This window comes from Squalius cephalus, assembly GCF_949319135.1.
Source record: "Squalius cephalus genome assembly, chromosome: 12".
NCBI classification, from domain to species: Eukaryota; Metazoa; Chordata; class Actinopteri; order Cypriniformes; family Leuciscidae; genus Squalius; species Squalius cephalus.
The window spans coordinates 17811534-17826180 of record NC_137133.1 but is presented as its reverse complement, the minus strand read 5'-3'; the positions used below and the strand labels follow the sequence as shown (position 1 = coordinate 17826180).

Sequence of the window (14647 nt, the reverse complement as noted above, 5' to 3'; positions counted from 1 at the left end):
AAGATTTATTGCCTTTACATTAATTCAGGTTTTCAATACTAAAGCTCTTTGTCAGAAGTGGGATTTGAACCAACGCCTCCATTCGGAAACCAGAATTCTCAACAACTGAGAAGGTTGATATTCCTTGAGTCTGGCGCCTTAGACCACTCGGCCATTCTGACATTTGCAAGTCACTTTCATATTACTGTCCATTGTTAAATACATACAAGAAATAATATAATAATTATTGCCTTTACATTAATTCAGGTTATCATTACAAAAGCTCTATGTCAGAAGTGAACCCATGCCTCCATTCGGAGACCAGAATTCTCAACAACTGAGAAGATTGATATTCCTTGAGTCTTGCGTCTCAGACCACTTGGCCATCCTGACACTTGCCAAACACTTTCATATCACTTTGTCAGAAGTGGGATTTGAACCCACACTTCCATTCAGAGACCAGAACTCTCAACAACTGAGAAGATTGATATTCCTTGAGTCTGGCGCCTTAGACCACTCGGCCATCCTGACACTTGCAAGTCGCTTTCATATCACTGTCCATGGTTAAATAAATAATATAAGATTTATTGCCTTTACATTAATTCAGGTTCTCATTACAAAAGCTCTTTGTCAGAAGTGGGATTTGAACCCACACCTCCATTCGGAGACCAGAATTCACAACAACTGAGAAGGTTGATATTCCTTGAGTCTGGCGCCTTAGACCACTCGGCCATCCTGACACTTGCAAGTCACTTTCATGTCACTGTCCATGGTGTAAAGAATACAAAAAATAACATAAGATTTATTGCCTTTACATTAATTCAGGTTTTCAATACTAAAGCTCTTTGTCAGAAGTGGGATTTGAACCAACGCCTCCATTCGGAAACCAGAATTCTCAACAACTGAGAAGGTTGATATTCCTTGAGTCTGGCGCCTTAGACCACTCAGCCATTCTGACACTTGCAAGTCACTTTCATGTCACTGTCCATGGTGTAAAGAATACAAAAAATAACATAAGATTTATTGCCTTTACATTAATTCAGGTTTTCAATACTAAAGCTCTTTGTCAGAAGTGGGATTTGAACCAAACACTTTCATATCACTTTGTCAGAAGTGGGATTTGAACCCACACCTCCATTCAGAGACCAGAACTCTCAACAACTGAGAAGATTGATATTCCTTGAGTCTGGCGCCTTAGACCACTCGGCCATCCTGACACTTGCAAGTCACTTTCATATCACTGTCCATGGTTAAATACATACAAGAAATAATATAATATTTATTGCCTTTACATTAATTCAGGTTCTCATTACAAAAGCTCTTTGTCAGAAGTGGGATTTGAACCCACGCCTCCATTCGGAGACCAGAATTCTCAACAACTGAGAAGGTTGATATTCCTTGAGTCTGGCGCCTTAGACCACTCGGCCATCCTGACACTTGCAAGTCACTTTCATATCACTGTCCATGGTTAAATACATACAAGAAATAATATAAGATTTATTGCCTTTACATTAATTCAGGTTCTCATTACAAAAGCTCTTTTTCAGAAGTGGGATTTGAACCCACGCCTCCATTCGGAGACCAGAATTCACAACAACTGAGAAGGTTGATATTCCTTGAGTCTGGCGCCTTAGAACCCTCGGCCATCCTGACACTTGCAAGTCGCTTTCATGTCACTGTCCATGGTGTAAAGAATACAAAAAATAACATAAGATTTATTGCCTTTACATTACTTCAGGTTTTCAATACTAAAGCTCTTTGTCAGAAGTGGGATTTGAACCCACGCCTCAATTCAGAGACCAGAATTCTCAACAACTGAGAAGGTTGATATTGCTTGAGTCTGGCGCCTTAGACCACTCGGCTATCCTGACACTTACAAGTTACTTTCATATCACTGTGATATGTGGCTGTGGCTGTGACTGTAGCTACTTATCCATTTTCTTGCGAGTGCCGTCAAGATAGTGTTGTATAGTGTTGTACACTTGCCGCGAGACTCCGCCCACACGCTGTTCTGATTGGCTGTAATTTTTGATTGACGTTGTGGCGTCTCACAGTCGCGTCGCGTCCAGTGTGGACAGAATCTGCCTGTCGCTGGAATCTTATCGCGTCGCGTGTAGTTAGGACACGGTAGATGATGAAAATGCCTCATAATCCTTAGACACTATTTGAGTAATCAATAAAAAAAAAAAAAAAACACTCCTATGATGACAGCATTTTTTTAATTAGACATGTCACAAGCAGAGTTTGGGTCTTAGATCAATCAGAGTATCTGTCTACTTTAAATTTTGTATGATTTTAAAGCACACTTTATGATTTGATGTTAAATACAAGGACTTCCACCTACCCTATACACTTAGGCTAAAACAGACAGAAGCAAAAGTGTGTGTATAAAGCAATAATGGTTTCCTATGGGCTGAGTTCACATTATACAGATTGATTTGTAAAAAACAAATTAACAACATTGTTTTGTGTTTGATCACATACTGCAAACTTACATATTATAAAATAACTCACACTCACCTTTTTGAAGCTTGGTGGTTGTAAAAAAAAACTACATAAAAGATTAAGAATGGAGTTGTACGATGACACAGTTGTTGATGAGATTCAGTAATGAATTCCTCTCAACCTTTAGAATGAGAATTTTAAAGACGGATGCCACTCCCTAAGGAAAGGTACATGAGTCATGCAACAAACGCATTGTGAAATATGATCTTGATAAAGGGACATGGTGTGACACAGTGTACATTTGTATCAGTATTAGAATATATGCAGATTTAGACACTATGGCCAAAAGTAGGATCGTGAATACTCTTCTTCAGTCAGAGAGAGACTGAGTTGGCTTCAGAGAACAATGTAGGCATGGATACAATGACAAAACTTGAGAAAGCCAACATACTGTTGTGCTATTTAAACTTAATGTGCACTAACATTATAAGTGCACCCCAGGAAACATTTTAAAATAATAAAATAATGCAGTTCATGAACCCTTTAATGTAAATTAAAATGCTTACAAATATCGTTAGACGTTCGATTCGTATGATCATGCACTTCTTATTAAACTTCAGTTTTTTACATTTAATATGTACAAATTTGTGAGATAGTATCTAGAAACAGGTGGAACTGGATACAGCACAGACCAAAACGAAAATGTTTCCAGGTGACCGCAATAAGTGACGAATCCGGCTGGGACATGCTTATTGCTCGTGAGCATCCCTATGCCCTGCTCCTTTCGAAGGGCAAACGGCAGAGCCCCAGAGAGAGGTTAATTTTTTGAGAATTATTTGAATGTAAGAACAAAAATATAAGCAGTGCAATTTATTTTCATAGTCTTCGTATATAGCTCAAATTTACCAAGGGTTCCTAAATATGTTATTTAAATTAAAACACATTTATCTCTTAATGAATTTACCATCATGGCTATTTGCATCAGTGTTCCACCTTGTGAGTTCTAATCAATTCTAATCATTTACTATAAACTGCTGAATACTCCTTAAAACAATGCAAGCTTTTTTCCCTTGAATGCCTCACCACAGACAGGTGTTTCTCTGCACGGCGGAGGTTGATGTGGATGCCCTTAGTGGAAAGGGTGCGAGAAAATCGATAGATCTTCAGCAAGATTTTGCACTGTGACACCACGATAAGCAAGACTGGAACAAGCACGAAGCAGGCGAAGGAGCAGATCACATAAACAGCATCTGTCATGGATGTGTGGTAATGACGCCAGGCCACAGTGCAGGAGATGCCATATGGTTCAGGCACATACTCGCCCCAGCCGAACAGCGGGAAGGATGACCAAACAGCAGCAATTATCCATGTAGCTACACACACCAGATGGATATTGGCTCCTTCTAGCCATGTAGCTGGAGATACAGAAAAGTTCATATTGGTAAATTCATCATAAATGAGTTGATTAATTAGTAACTTTATTAGACCATAGAAATCTGATTGGTTGACATAAAATTGTATATCATTATCAAATAAGAAAAAAACAGGACGGGACTTGATTTTATCCATTGGTTGTTGATTGGATTATGAAAACTTCAAGTTTAACCGTTTTTTTGTTGTTGTTGTTGTTGTTGTTTTTTTATTATTGCTAACAATTTCTAAAACTATGGCTCCTTTTCTCTAAACTCTACACATAAAACCACAGAAAATGCACAACATGCAAAACATCTCACATCACATGCAGAAGCAAACACTTCATTCAAAACTTTTATAACTCTTCTAAAAAAAAAAAAGTTTTTACATTTAACTCTACACACAAATGATTAGCCAAATACACACAGATGTGAAAAATGTAAATCACTACTAATTTTGTCTTTTGCTTGTCCAGTGTGCAGTGGAGTGCACAGAAGTTTGTCATAGCACTCACACATATATGTATATGTACAAATACACTGTATGTATGCACAATAGATGAACTTTACTGTTATTGAACTGAACTGAATCAACACTGAACCGACACGACATGAGCTGATTAATGACACTATTTGCTTGTTGGAGCTGCTTTACAGCAGAATTTAAATTTGTTACTATTGTGGAGCTGATTTGAAACAGTCTGTATTGTATAAAGGGTTATATTTATAAAGGTGACTAACTATGCATATTCAGTACATATTTACAAAATAATCAGAAATGCAAATGTGTAACATTTATTTGTTTTTCAAAATGATAAATTTTTTATTTGTAAATGATCAAATTAGGTGTATTTACACTATAAACAGAAATGCAAGGGGTTAAAATAATTTATTAGTTACTCAAAACATAAGAGTTTTTATTTTTAAGTTGCAATTTAAATGGCAATTTTCCCAAATGAAACACAAGAGCTGTTAGTTTTGAATGATGTGTCTAATGAAAATAACTATTTTAGACTAGAACCATTAAGAAACAACAATTTGTTTCACAATTGCAAACTGAGTGTAACACAGATAATGTGCTTGCAGGAGGTCTAAAGATTAGGTATATGAGTGAATGTTTTCACTGAGTGGGCCATAAATACCACTTTTAATGTGGTTTAAATCCTCAAGATTTTGAATCCTAGTTAATCAATTTATATTTATGACCATCAGCAGAGGAAAGCAATGGTGGAGAATTCAAAAATCCATAAAGCAAGATCGCACAATGAAGGAATAAACAAAATTGTCTTTAATTCAAAACACAAATAAACAGGAGAATAACACAGAGAACACAACCCCGTAAATCTTGACGAAAACGAACACAGAACAGAACAGTACAGAACAGTACAGAACAGGGAGTATAAGAAGATAATGATATAATTAATGAGACAACAGGTGAACTGAATGACGATGACACAGACTAGAAAAATGACTTGTTAAAAAAATAAATAATAATAACTAAAAACTGAACATTTTTAATTCTGTTTTGCCTGTTCATTTACACGACAACAGTGTTTTGGGGGCCTGAAAACACAAACTTTTGAAAGCACAAGTTTTTGAAAAGATACCGTTATCATTTCCATGTAAACTACAAAAACACGAATCAGTGAAAACGGTGACGGCATGCATATGCGTATTATGTGTTTAGTCTATAGGCATGCGCGTTTTGCACGACTTCTCTGTGGATACTGGTATTTACACGCACGTACTAGTCTTTCTTTACAAAGTGACATCGCTAACTGATGGTCTGGTATACATAATACAGTGCATCCATGTGAACGGGGATCATTTTGATAATGTTGTCATCTGTACAAAGAAAAAACTTTTCCGTTTTTTGTATATCATTGTCGTGTAAACACCCTATGTCACAAAGCATACTCCTGACAACTGTATGAATTGTATTCTAAACAATACAATGACTATTCATTAAAACGCTATAAATCTCTATAAGTTTTATTTCACTTTACTCACACTCTTACCATAACAAGTCTTGATGTAACGGATGACACTGATGGCAGCTATGGTGAACATGCCACACAGGCCAAAGATGAAGCAGCCTAGGCCATAATACACACAGGTGGCATGACTTCCCAGCCATACGTGGCTAAAAGATGACAAGATTGACAGCGGGTAGAAGCAGATACAGCAAAGAAAGTCAACCACTGCCAAATTGACACAGAGCAGCTCTGAACCAACAATCTTCCTTCTGCGGCGAAAACAGATTACCAACACCAGTCCATTGCCGAGTACTGACAGTATCACTGCAACAGCAAACAGAGAAGAGTATTGCTCAGAAAGTCAAAGTCAAATAAAAATAAAATGTTCTGTAAGATAATGTCCTGACAGAAAATAATCAGGAGATTTACAGAAAAGACTAAAACACAATAAGATGAAATACACAATTAAAAATACAGGTAAAGCACATGTGAAAAATCAACACAAAACATTCTTTCATATTAACACAGTGCATTGGGCCATACTTCTCTTAAAGGGTAAAGTCTTTTATAACTCATTTAACATGTACAGCCCTGCTTGAGCACTAACAAAATATAGTGTAAAATTACACCCTTCTTTGAGTTTCTAACTTCACCATTCTGATATTAAGGACTCAGTTAACTGACTATCATGTACTGTGAACGCTGTCACATATATTTAGTCATTTATTCGTTTAGTTTCATTTTCATGAAATTTTAGTTTGCTTTTCATTATTTCCTGTTGTCTTTGTTCACTTTACCCACTCTAATCAGTTACCATGCCATGTCATTTGATCAACACACCTATTACCCCTGTCTTTAAGTTAATTATCATTGTATACTTAAGTTCCTGTGTTTCCAGTTCATTGCCGACTATTGTTTGTGTGTAAACTTGCTGTTGCACTGTGTTGGATTATCTGAGTTTATTCTTTTATTTAATACTTTTGACTCATCTTCATCTGTGAACTTCTTAAACTGTGACAGAATAGCTATTTAGCTGAGTTTACTGCTTTGGCCAGGAGAGGGCACAACATGCTGGATTAGATGTTGCAATTCTGCCTGCTCGTCGAGCATTCTCGTTTAAATAACAAGATACATTCAGACCTCCCAGACATGTAAGGACTTGACTGGAGGGAGGCCATTGTTCGATGTCTGGAAAGGCTCTACCCCCGATCCATACTACCTGCAGACCCGCAGGCGGAGAGAATGGCTCTGCCACGATGTTGGAGCCCACGCTAGGAGGAGCGATCGAGCCTGATATTACACCGGAGCCTGAGTGGAACCCGTCTGAACAGGTGTGCGACCCAGCTGTCCCATCCATTGCTGAGGCATTGAAGGTTTGGATAGGAGCCCCATCACCCGCCCCTCACTGAGAGTGAGTTTCTGGACTGTTATTTAAATCTAACCCTTTATCAGCCTGATTATTCTGTCACCCAGCCTCCCTCTCCCACCTCCCCTTCTAAATATTCCTGTGGATATTTGTCTTGCCAGTTCTTTGTCTCAGCCTTCTTCTCAGACCCCAACCACGTTTACTGCCCCACTCGAGCTGTCTCCCATCAGTCCCGACGTACTACCAACGTCGCTGTCACCTCCTCCCTCCCTCGATGTCAGAAGTGACCATCAGGCATTCGACTGAGCTGAGCTCCCGCGGACCATCGACTCCACCTGGGTTGGACATTGCATCACCTTCACCACGGACCTGCGGGCTGTCTGCTTCTCTTCCGCCCTCCACCCCTACGGCTCCAGCTCGCTCTGCCCTCCCTCAGGCTCCGTCTCCGCCCTCGGTCACTCCAGATCCACCTCAATCGCACAGGATCCCTGCTTCCATGTCGGCAGGTCTGCGCTGCGGCTCCATCGCAGCCTCTTGGGACTTCTGCGTCACTCCTCTCCATCGGCTCTCCATCTGCACTCTGGAATCCACCTCCAACGTCGCCGTCACCTCGGTTCGTCTCCATGGCGCCATCGGGACTCTCTCCACCGCCTTGGGGCACTTTCTGGTTGGGCATCATCCGGTCTCCATCCACACAAACAATCTATTCACCCTGAGTTACTACCACCTCCTGGTCTCCTCCCTGGTCTCTCATGGCTGTACACCCTCCTTCTTCCAGCCCTTCGCCTGTTCCTCAGCCACCTCCAAAAACTTCTCCTATTCCTCACCACAGCGTGAGGCTGCGTCTTCTCGGGGGCATAACCATAACCATAACCATCAGTGACGTCATAACCATTTTCAAGGCCCGGAAACATAGTGAAGACATCGTTAAAGTAGTCCATGTGACTACAGTAGTTCAACCTTAATGTTATGAAGCGACAAGAATACTTTTTGTATGCAAAAAAAACAAACAAAAATAACGAGTTTATTCAACAATTTCTTCTCTTCTGTGTCAGTCTCTGACGCTGTTCACGTGAGCATCACGGCACATGCGTGTGCTGTTGACGCAGGAGTTGGCCAATACTGAGCCGGCGTTCTGATGTAGAAACCGGAAGCGCTGCACTGTGTGTTTACAGAGTGAACATCATAAGAGACTGACAGGGAAGAGAAGAAATTGTTAAATAATATCGCTATTTTCTTTTCTTTTTTTCGCACAAAAAGTATTCTTGTTACTTCATAACATTAAGGTTGAACCACTGTAGTCACATGGACTACTTTAATAATGTCTTTACTACATTTCTGGGCCTTACGTTTTACGGGTTTATAACGAGGGTGAGTAATTAATGACATACATTTTATTTTTGGTTGGAACTAACCCTTCTAACCAAGGGATTAGAACAGTATTTAAAAAATAAATAACCCCTGTCAACATGATAATAAATAGCTGGATGACATTTCCATTTGTTGACATGACATGGTTAGATTCAGATGGTAAATATCATATATTAAGTTGGATGTCCACCTAGAGATAATCACCATATTTATTTTGCAACCATCATATTTAAAATATGATATTAATTAATTTTTACTACTGTAAATCTTTATTAAATTATAATGGGATATCTTTCAATGCTTTCAGAATCTTTACTTTTTAAAAAAATAATGTATATACATATTTTGTTTGTCAGTATATTTATTGAACAAAAATGATTTCTTTTATTTATCAAAATAAACAGAAAATAGTACAAACTTTGCTAAAGTGGTTGTTTTGAAAAGGTATTAACTTAGATATTATTCAGAACTATTTTACTTAAAGTATTTGTATAAATAACATGTGCCTTTTACCCCATGCTGGTGAGCCACCTCATGAATTTACGATTTTTTTTTTTTTACGATTACATTTTATGATTTATTTTCACACAAAATATGTTGCTCCATCAATGTTTAATACATACATATTTTTCTGCAATCATACACTATGGGAATACGGAGTAGTGAAAAGCACATTTTGCTTAAGGTGTGACTTTAGCCCAGTTGTATGCATTAAAAAATTAAGAGTCACTATATGACTATATGAAAAAACAAAACAAAAAGACAAAAAACACTGATTTCGGACAGCGTGACCTGAATTCATAAATTATTAAGAATGTCAACGACAGCGCATGTCGGATTTAAAGAAATAAAATAATTCCACAGTCAGTAGCCTATCATGTTCAACTAAATCAATCTGACTGCTTTCAACCTCGTGTTCTATGCAGTTAGTTTGATGTAGGCTAACCGATGATCTCTCAGCCGAATATGATTGAATATATAATCGCCAACAAAGACAACAATTCATTGAAAGAAACATATTCGCTTAGTTCGCGAACAGGAAACCACTATGAAACGGACAGAATAAATAAGTAGGCCTAGCCTATAACAAAACATATCACACTCACCAATTGACATTATAACCAATCCAACCACAATATCAGCAGCTGGTGAAAGTTTAGAAGTAAAACTCTCTGAATTGGAGTTTCCACGACGCTCTTCATTTCTCGTTGAGTTCGAAGACATGTTGTGTACGTGTAGCAGACAAGTTTCGTATTATTTTCCAAATGAATAAGATGTAACTGATCCTGCATGAAAACAGAAGAGATGGTTGTACCACGAGGATATGATATGACACGTCTCTGGTCTCGCGCTCCCTTCTCAGTAAGCATCACCCTATGAGGCTTGCTTTCTTTCTTTTTCTTTCTTTCTTTCTTTCTTTCTTTCTTTCTTTCTTTCTTTCTTTCTTTCTTTCTTTCTTTCTTTCTTTCTTTCTAACAATAAATCTTAAAATAAAGCTCAAAATACTGTAACATATTCAAGAGATTGTTTACATGTTTTCATTTGTGGGTCTATCAGTGCAGCAGATCTCAAGCTATGTGCATAAAGGTTTAACAATTCAATTAGGCTATTTTGTTTGCTGCAATCAAAGGTGCTGAATTTCTACAAAATAAGAAAGTGTCCGTTTCCATGCTGCATTATGTCTTGGTTTTAATTATTTTAGCATTTTAACTGTTAGATGACTTTAATAGAATGAATTTTAAGACATCTTGCATCTTGTTACTCAGCTGGTGGACCGTGGACTCAACTTGAAAACCACTGTATTAGAGTAATTGTGCAAATAAAAGTAGAAATCCATTGACTATCACAAGACCATTGACTATGGTATTTTCCAAAAGTCTCAGACACTTTAGTATTTTCACCCAAAAAAATAAAATAAAATATTAAGCCAGTTATCTGATCACACAGATACGATCTCACCATCATCTAGTCTGTCTGTGATTACATGAATAAACAGAATAAACAGAGACAGACTAAATCCAGAATATCTAATCCTAACACTTGAAGAAACTGACCTCTGAAGCCACTGCTTAGGCACTTGTGTAAAAATGCTGTAAAGTGAAAATGCTTTCAAAGATAATTCAACAATGTATCAATTAACTAAATCAAATAAATATTTGGTGTGACCACCCTTTGAGCCCTATCATACACCCAGCACAATGCAGAGTCAAGCGCGACGCAATTAAGGCTTTTTTTGCTAGTTTCAGTCATATTCACGCCCTGCGCCACGTTGTTAAATGCATTTGCACTCATTTGTTCGCCCATGGGCGTGCTTACCGTGCTAGTCTGAAAACGAGGTGTGTTCTGGTGCATTGCTATTTTGAGGCAACTGAAATAGACTGAGCTATTGACTAACAAAAACCTTGTCTAAAGTCAATGTCGCAGTATTTTTTTGTTATTTAAAGAGCGCGTTAGTAATGTGCGCCTGTAGGCGGGTCCACAACACGCATACACTTTGTTTATTACACACACAGGGACGCGCAACAGCACACAAACATGCCTAATATTAAAAATAAATGGATTACAATGTAAATGTTTAATATTGTGTACATAAAGACATGGTGGAATGAATCCAGCTTGTCTTGTAGATGGTCTGCTTGCTCGCTTTAACCTCGTGCATTAATATAACCGTTTCCTCGCTAGGTTCAGTCTTTCTGTTTGCAAACTCCGTCATGTAAATAGCAATCCGCCACGGTGCGACTGCGAGCGCAACTGGCTTTTAAAGGGAATGATATGAGACTCTGATTGGTTTATTGCACGTTACACCCAAAACACACCCATTACTCATTAAAAGAATAGGACAACCCTTTAAGGCATGCGCCGGGTGCACCGACCATTTTTCCCGTCGTTAAACTAACAAAAGTGGATTCTGACACTGATTGCACTTGCGCGTGCGCTTTAGACCATGAGCTTATATTGTTAAAACAGGGCCCTTTGTGTTTAAAGCAGCTTTTGTCTTCGGGACACTTGCACATAGTTTTTCAGGTAGCTTGCAGGAAGGTTTCGTTAAGCATCTAAGAGACATTGCCATAGTTCTTCTGGATTTAGTCTGTCTCAGTTTCTTCTGTTTCTTCATGTAATCCCAGGCAGACTCGATGATAGTGAGATCAGATCTCCGTGTGGAGCACTGGCTGTTGTCAGGCTCCTTATGCATACAAAAATCTCACTGGATTATACAATTAATGGCATGAGGAATGTTTGGAACTGTAAACTGATATTTCCTACTGACACTACAGCATAAGATGTGTGTAAAAATACTATTGTGCCTAAGACTTTTGCACAGTATTGTATGTATGCATGTAGGCAAACCAGTAATTGTATTCATACATAAAGTTCCTGATAGCAATAGTGCACAACTGATCCAAAGTTGAGCAGTGTGAGGAACCAGAGACACAGGGAGGAATCCGCAGCCTGAATGAAGGAGGGTCTATGAAACAGTCCATACCTTTGCAAAGCACAAATGCTATTTCAGATGTATAAAATATACAGACAAATAATATCATATATAAACTAGATAAAGCATTGGGAACTTTGTAGGATACATAAGATTAACTGCTGTTGGTGTGCTGTTTTTAATCCCAGTCAATCCCTGCACATTGCCATGACTTGATAAATGGATACAGTGAATGTATATGCAAAGCAAACATCGATATGCAATTGTCACCATACCCCACCTGCCCTTTAGCAATAAACAAAGGTGTCTTCAACAGGTTACATCAAAAAACAATAGTCATATATTATACCAAGAAGTTGAAACCAATTGAGATGTCACTTAAATAGAAACTGAGGACTTAGATCCTAGGCTGTTATTCTAAAAGAATCTTAATTACAATTATTTTAATGAAATATTAAAATCACTTTAAATGAAATGTTTTAATAAAATAATTGTATATAATTATGTGATCTCAGACTACAATTTTAACAAGATTTTTTATTTTATTTGTATTAATCACGAAAAGCTAGCTAGATACCGTTATCTCACATGATTATTATATTAAGAACTGGTGAAACACTATTATTAAGATAGGCTACTTAGTTGGATAAATGATAAAAAATCAGCCAGTAGTGCAATAAATGAATTACAAAAGATATATCCACGAATAAATCAGCAATAGGCAATGGATAGATGTTGTCCGTCTGTCTGTCTGCATCTCCACTTGGAAATGGATATTTCCTCCCCCTCAGGAGAAGGTCACGGAGAGATAAAGATGTGCTGCTGCTTTATTTCTGCCTGACATTGAACAGCACAAAAAACACAGTTCAATACAATACAGAATACAATACAAAGCAGCGCACTATGATTCATTTGTTTTTGTACAAATAATAGAGAAAAGGTGCAATTATGTTTAGTTATAATAAAACATTGCCATCATTCATTGCTCAAGCCTTTTACAGATAGACGTTTGAGATTAGACTTTTTCCAGCTGACAAAACAGAGTCCTCTGGTGGTGCAAAGATACACTGCATTCAGGAATCTAAGGAACATTTTAAAAAGCAAAGCAAATGAAAGTGATGCCATTATTTTTTCTATTTATGCTCTTTTTTCTCTCTTTTTTTTTATTTTTTTTTAACAAAACTTAAAACTGTAAAGCTAAAAACATAAGCTGTTTTTTTTTTTTTAAATGGGTCATGGGACGTCTTATCAACACATTATTTTCAAAGCAACAATAGACACCTCTTCAAGTAACATTTTATATATTCAGTAGAATTATTTTTAACTAAAATTATATTGCAACCAAAATATTTAAGAATTTTATGAATGATATTTGCATTACTTTTATTTAAAGGGATCTATCTATCTATATTACAATTTCAGTCATATAGGACTCTTTGTGATTCTAGCCATGAATTTACACACACACACACACACACACACACACACACACACACACACACACACACACACACACACACACACACACACACACACACACACACACACACACACACTGCCCATTTATTTAAAGGGATAGTTCACCCAAAAATGAAAATTCATCATTTTCTCACCCTCAAGTTGTTCTAAACCTGCACCATAAAGTTCTTTCTTCTGTTGAACACAAAGGAAGATATTTTGAAGAATGTTGGTAATCAAACAGTTTTTGGTCCCCAGAGACTTTTTTTTTTCATGATGCAGGTTTAACTTGAGGGTGAGAAAATAATTAGGCCTACATAATTGTCTTTTTTTAGACAATTATAGTCTATCCCTTTAAACTTTAACTGATAGCCTAAATGTACTTTTGGTAGAAAATGTGTATGTTTCTTTTAGAAAGTCAGTCACGTTTCAGCTCAAATGCATTTTTAGATACCCTTTTAACTTATTAAAAGGAGGAGAACCATTTGAATCAGTCTGTCTGCAGTTTCCTGGTTTTTTGTTGCTATTCATTTTTTGTTCGCTAATCAAAAGATTAGTGAATCAAAAGATCCCACAAAAGAACCACCTATTTAGAATTAGAATGTTTTCTAAATTTTAAATCAAGTCGTAAACCAACTTTTTGAGATCCCCCACCTATTTAGAATTATCTTATATATATATATATATATATATATATATATGATTTGCTTACTCATACCTTTTAAACTCTTTTTAAAAACTTTTTCAACCAACTTTTTGAGATCCCACCAATGTTAACCAGTTATAAGTATCTATCTGAGTATCTATTAACCAGGTGATTTCATAATGTGAGTGAGCAATAAACAAAATAGTAGCCGAGGTGAAGTATTGGGTAAAGTCCACTTGGTGCATATCTCGTTTAGTTTGTAGTCAAAACTGTGGACGGACAGACATTCAGACTGATTTACTGTTTTTGAATTGCCCACTGGGGGTCATAGTTGACCAACTTTTCCAAAATACAGCGGAAAACACACCTGAATAGTATTTGCTTCATTTTGTTTGAATCTGATTAGGACTTTTCAACCTTATTTAATACTACTACAGTAATTCTACCGTGCGGATAATTCATATAGAGTTTTCTGCCTTTCCAGAGATGGAAGAAGTTTGAACACATCTAGTAGTTTGACTCTCGGGCTCTTCAGCAGCAGAGCTGTGCTCGTGCTTTCAC

The 14647-nt window shown here is 37.3% G+C and overlaps 1 protein-coding gene across 1 annotated transcript in view; it reads right to left on the bottom strand.

Moving 5' to 3' along the window:
- opn8c (opsin 8, group member c) overlaps window positions 1-9915 on the bottom strand; it is a 66042-nt gene extending 56127 nt beyond the window's left edge. Inside the window, exons 1-3 of the mRNA XM_079887802.1 lie at window positions 9656-9915; window positions 5855-6136; window positions 3508-3839 (exon numbers count right to left, since the gene is read on the bottom strand). Of these exons, the coding sequence (XP_079743928.1) occupies window positions 3508-3839; window positions 5855-6136; window positions 9656-9773 (732 nt within the window). The 5' untranslated portion in view covers window positions 9774-9915. The remainder of the gene's footprint in view (window positions 1-3507; window positions 3840-5854; window positions 6137-9655) is intronic.
- Between the last annotated feature and the right edge of the window lie 4732 nt (window positions 9916-14647).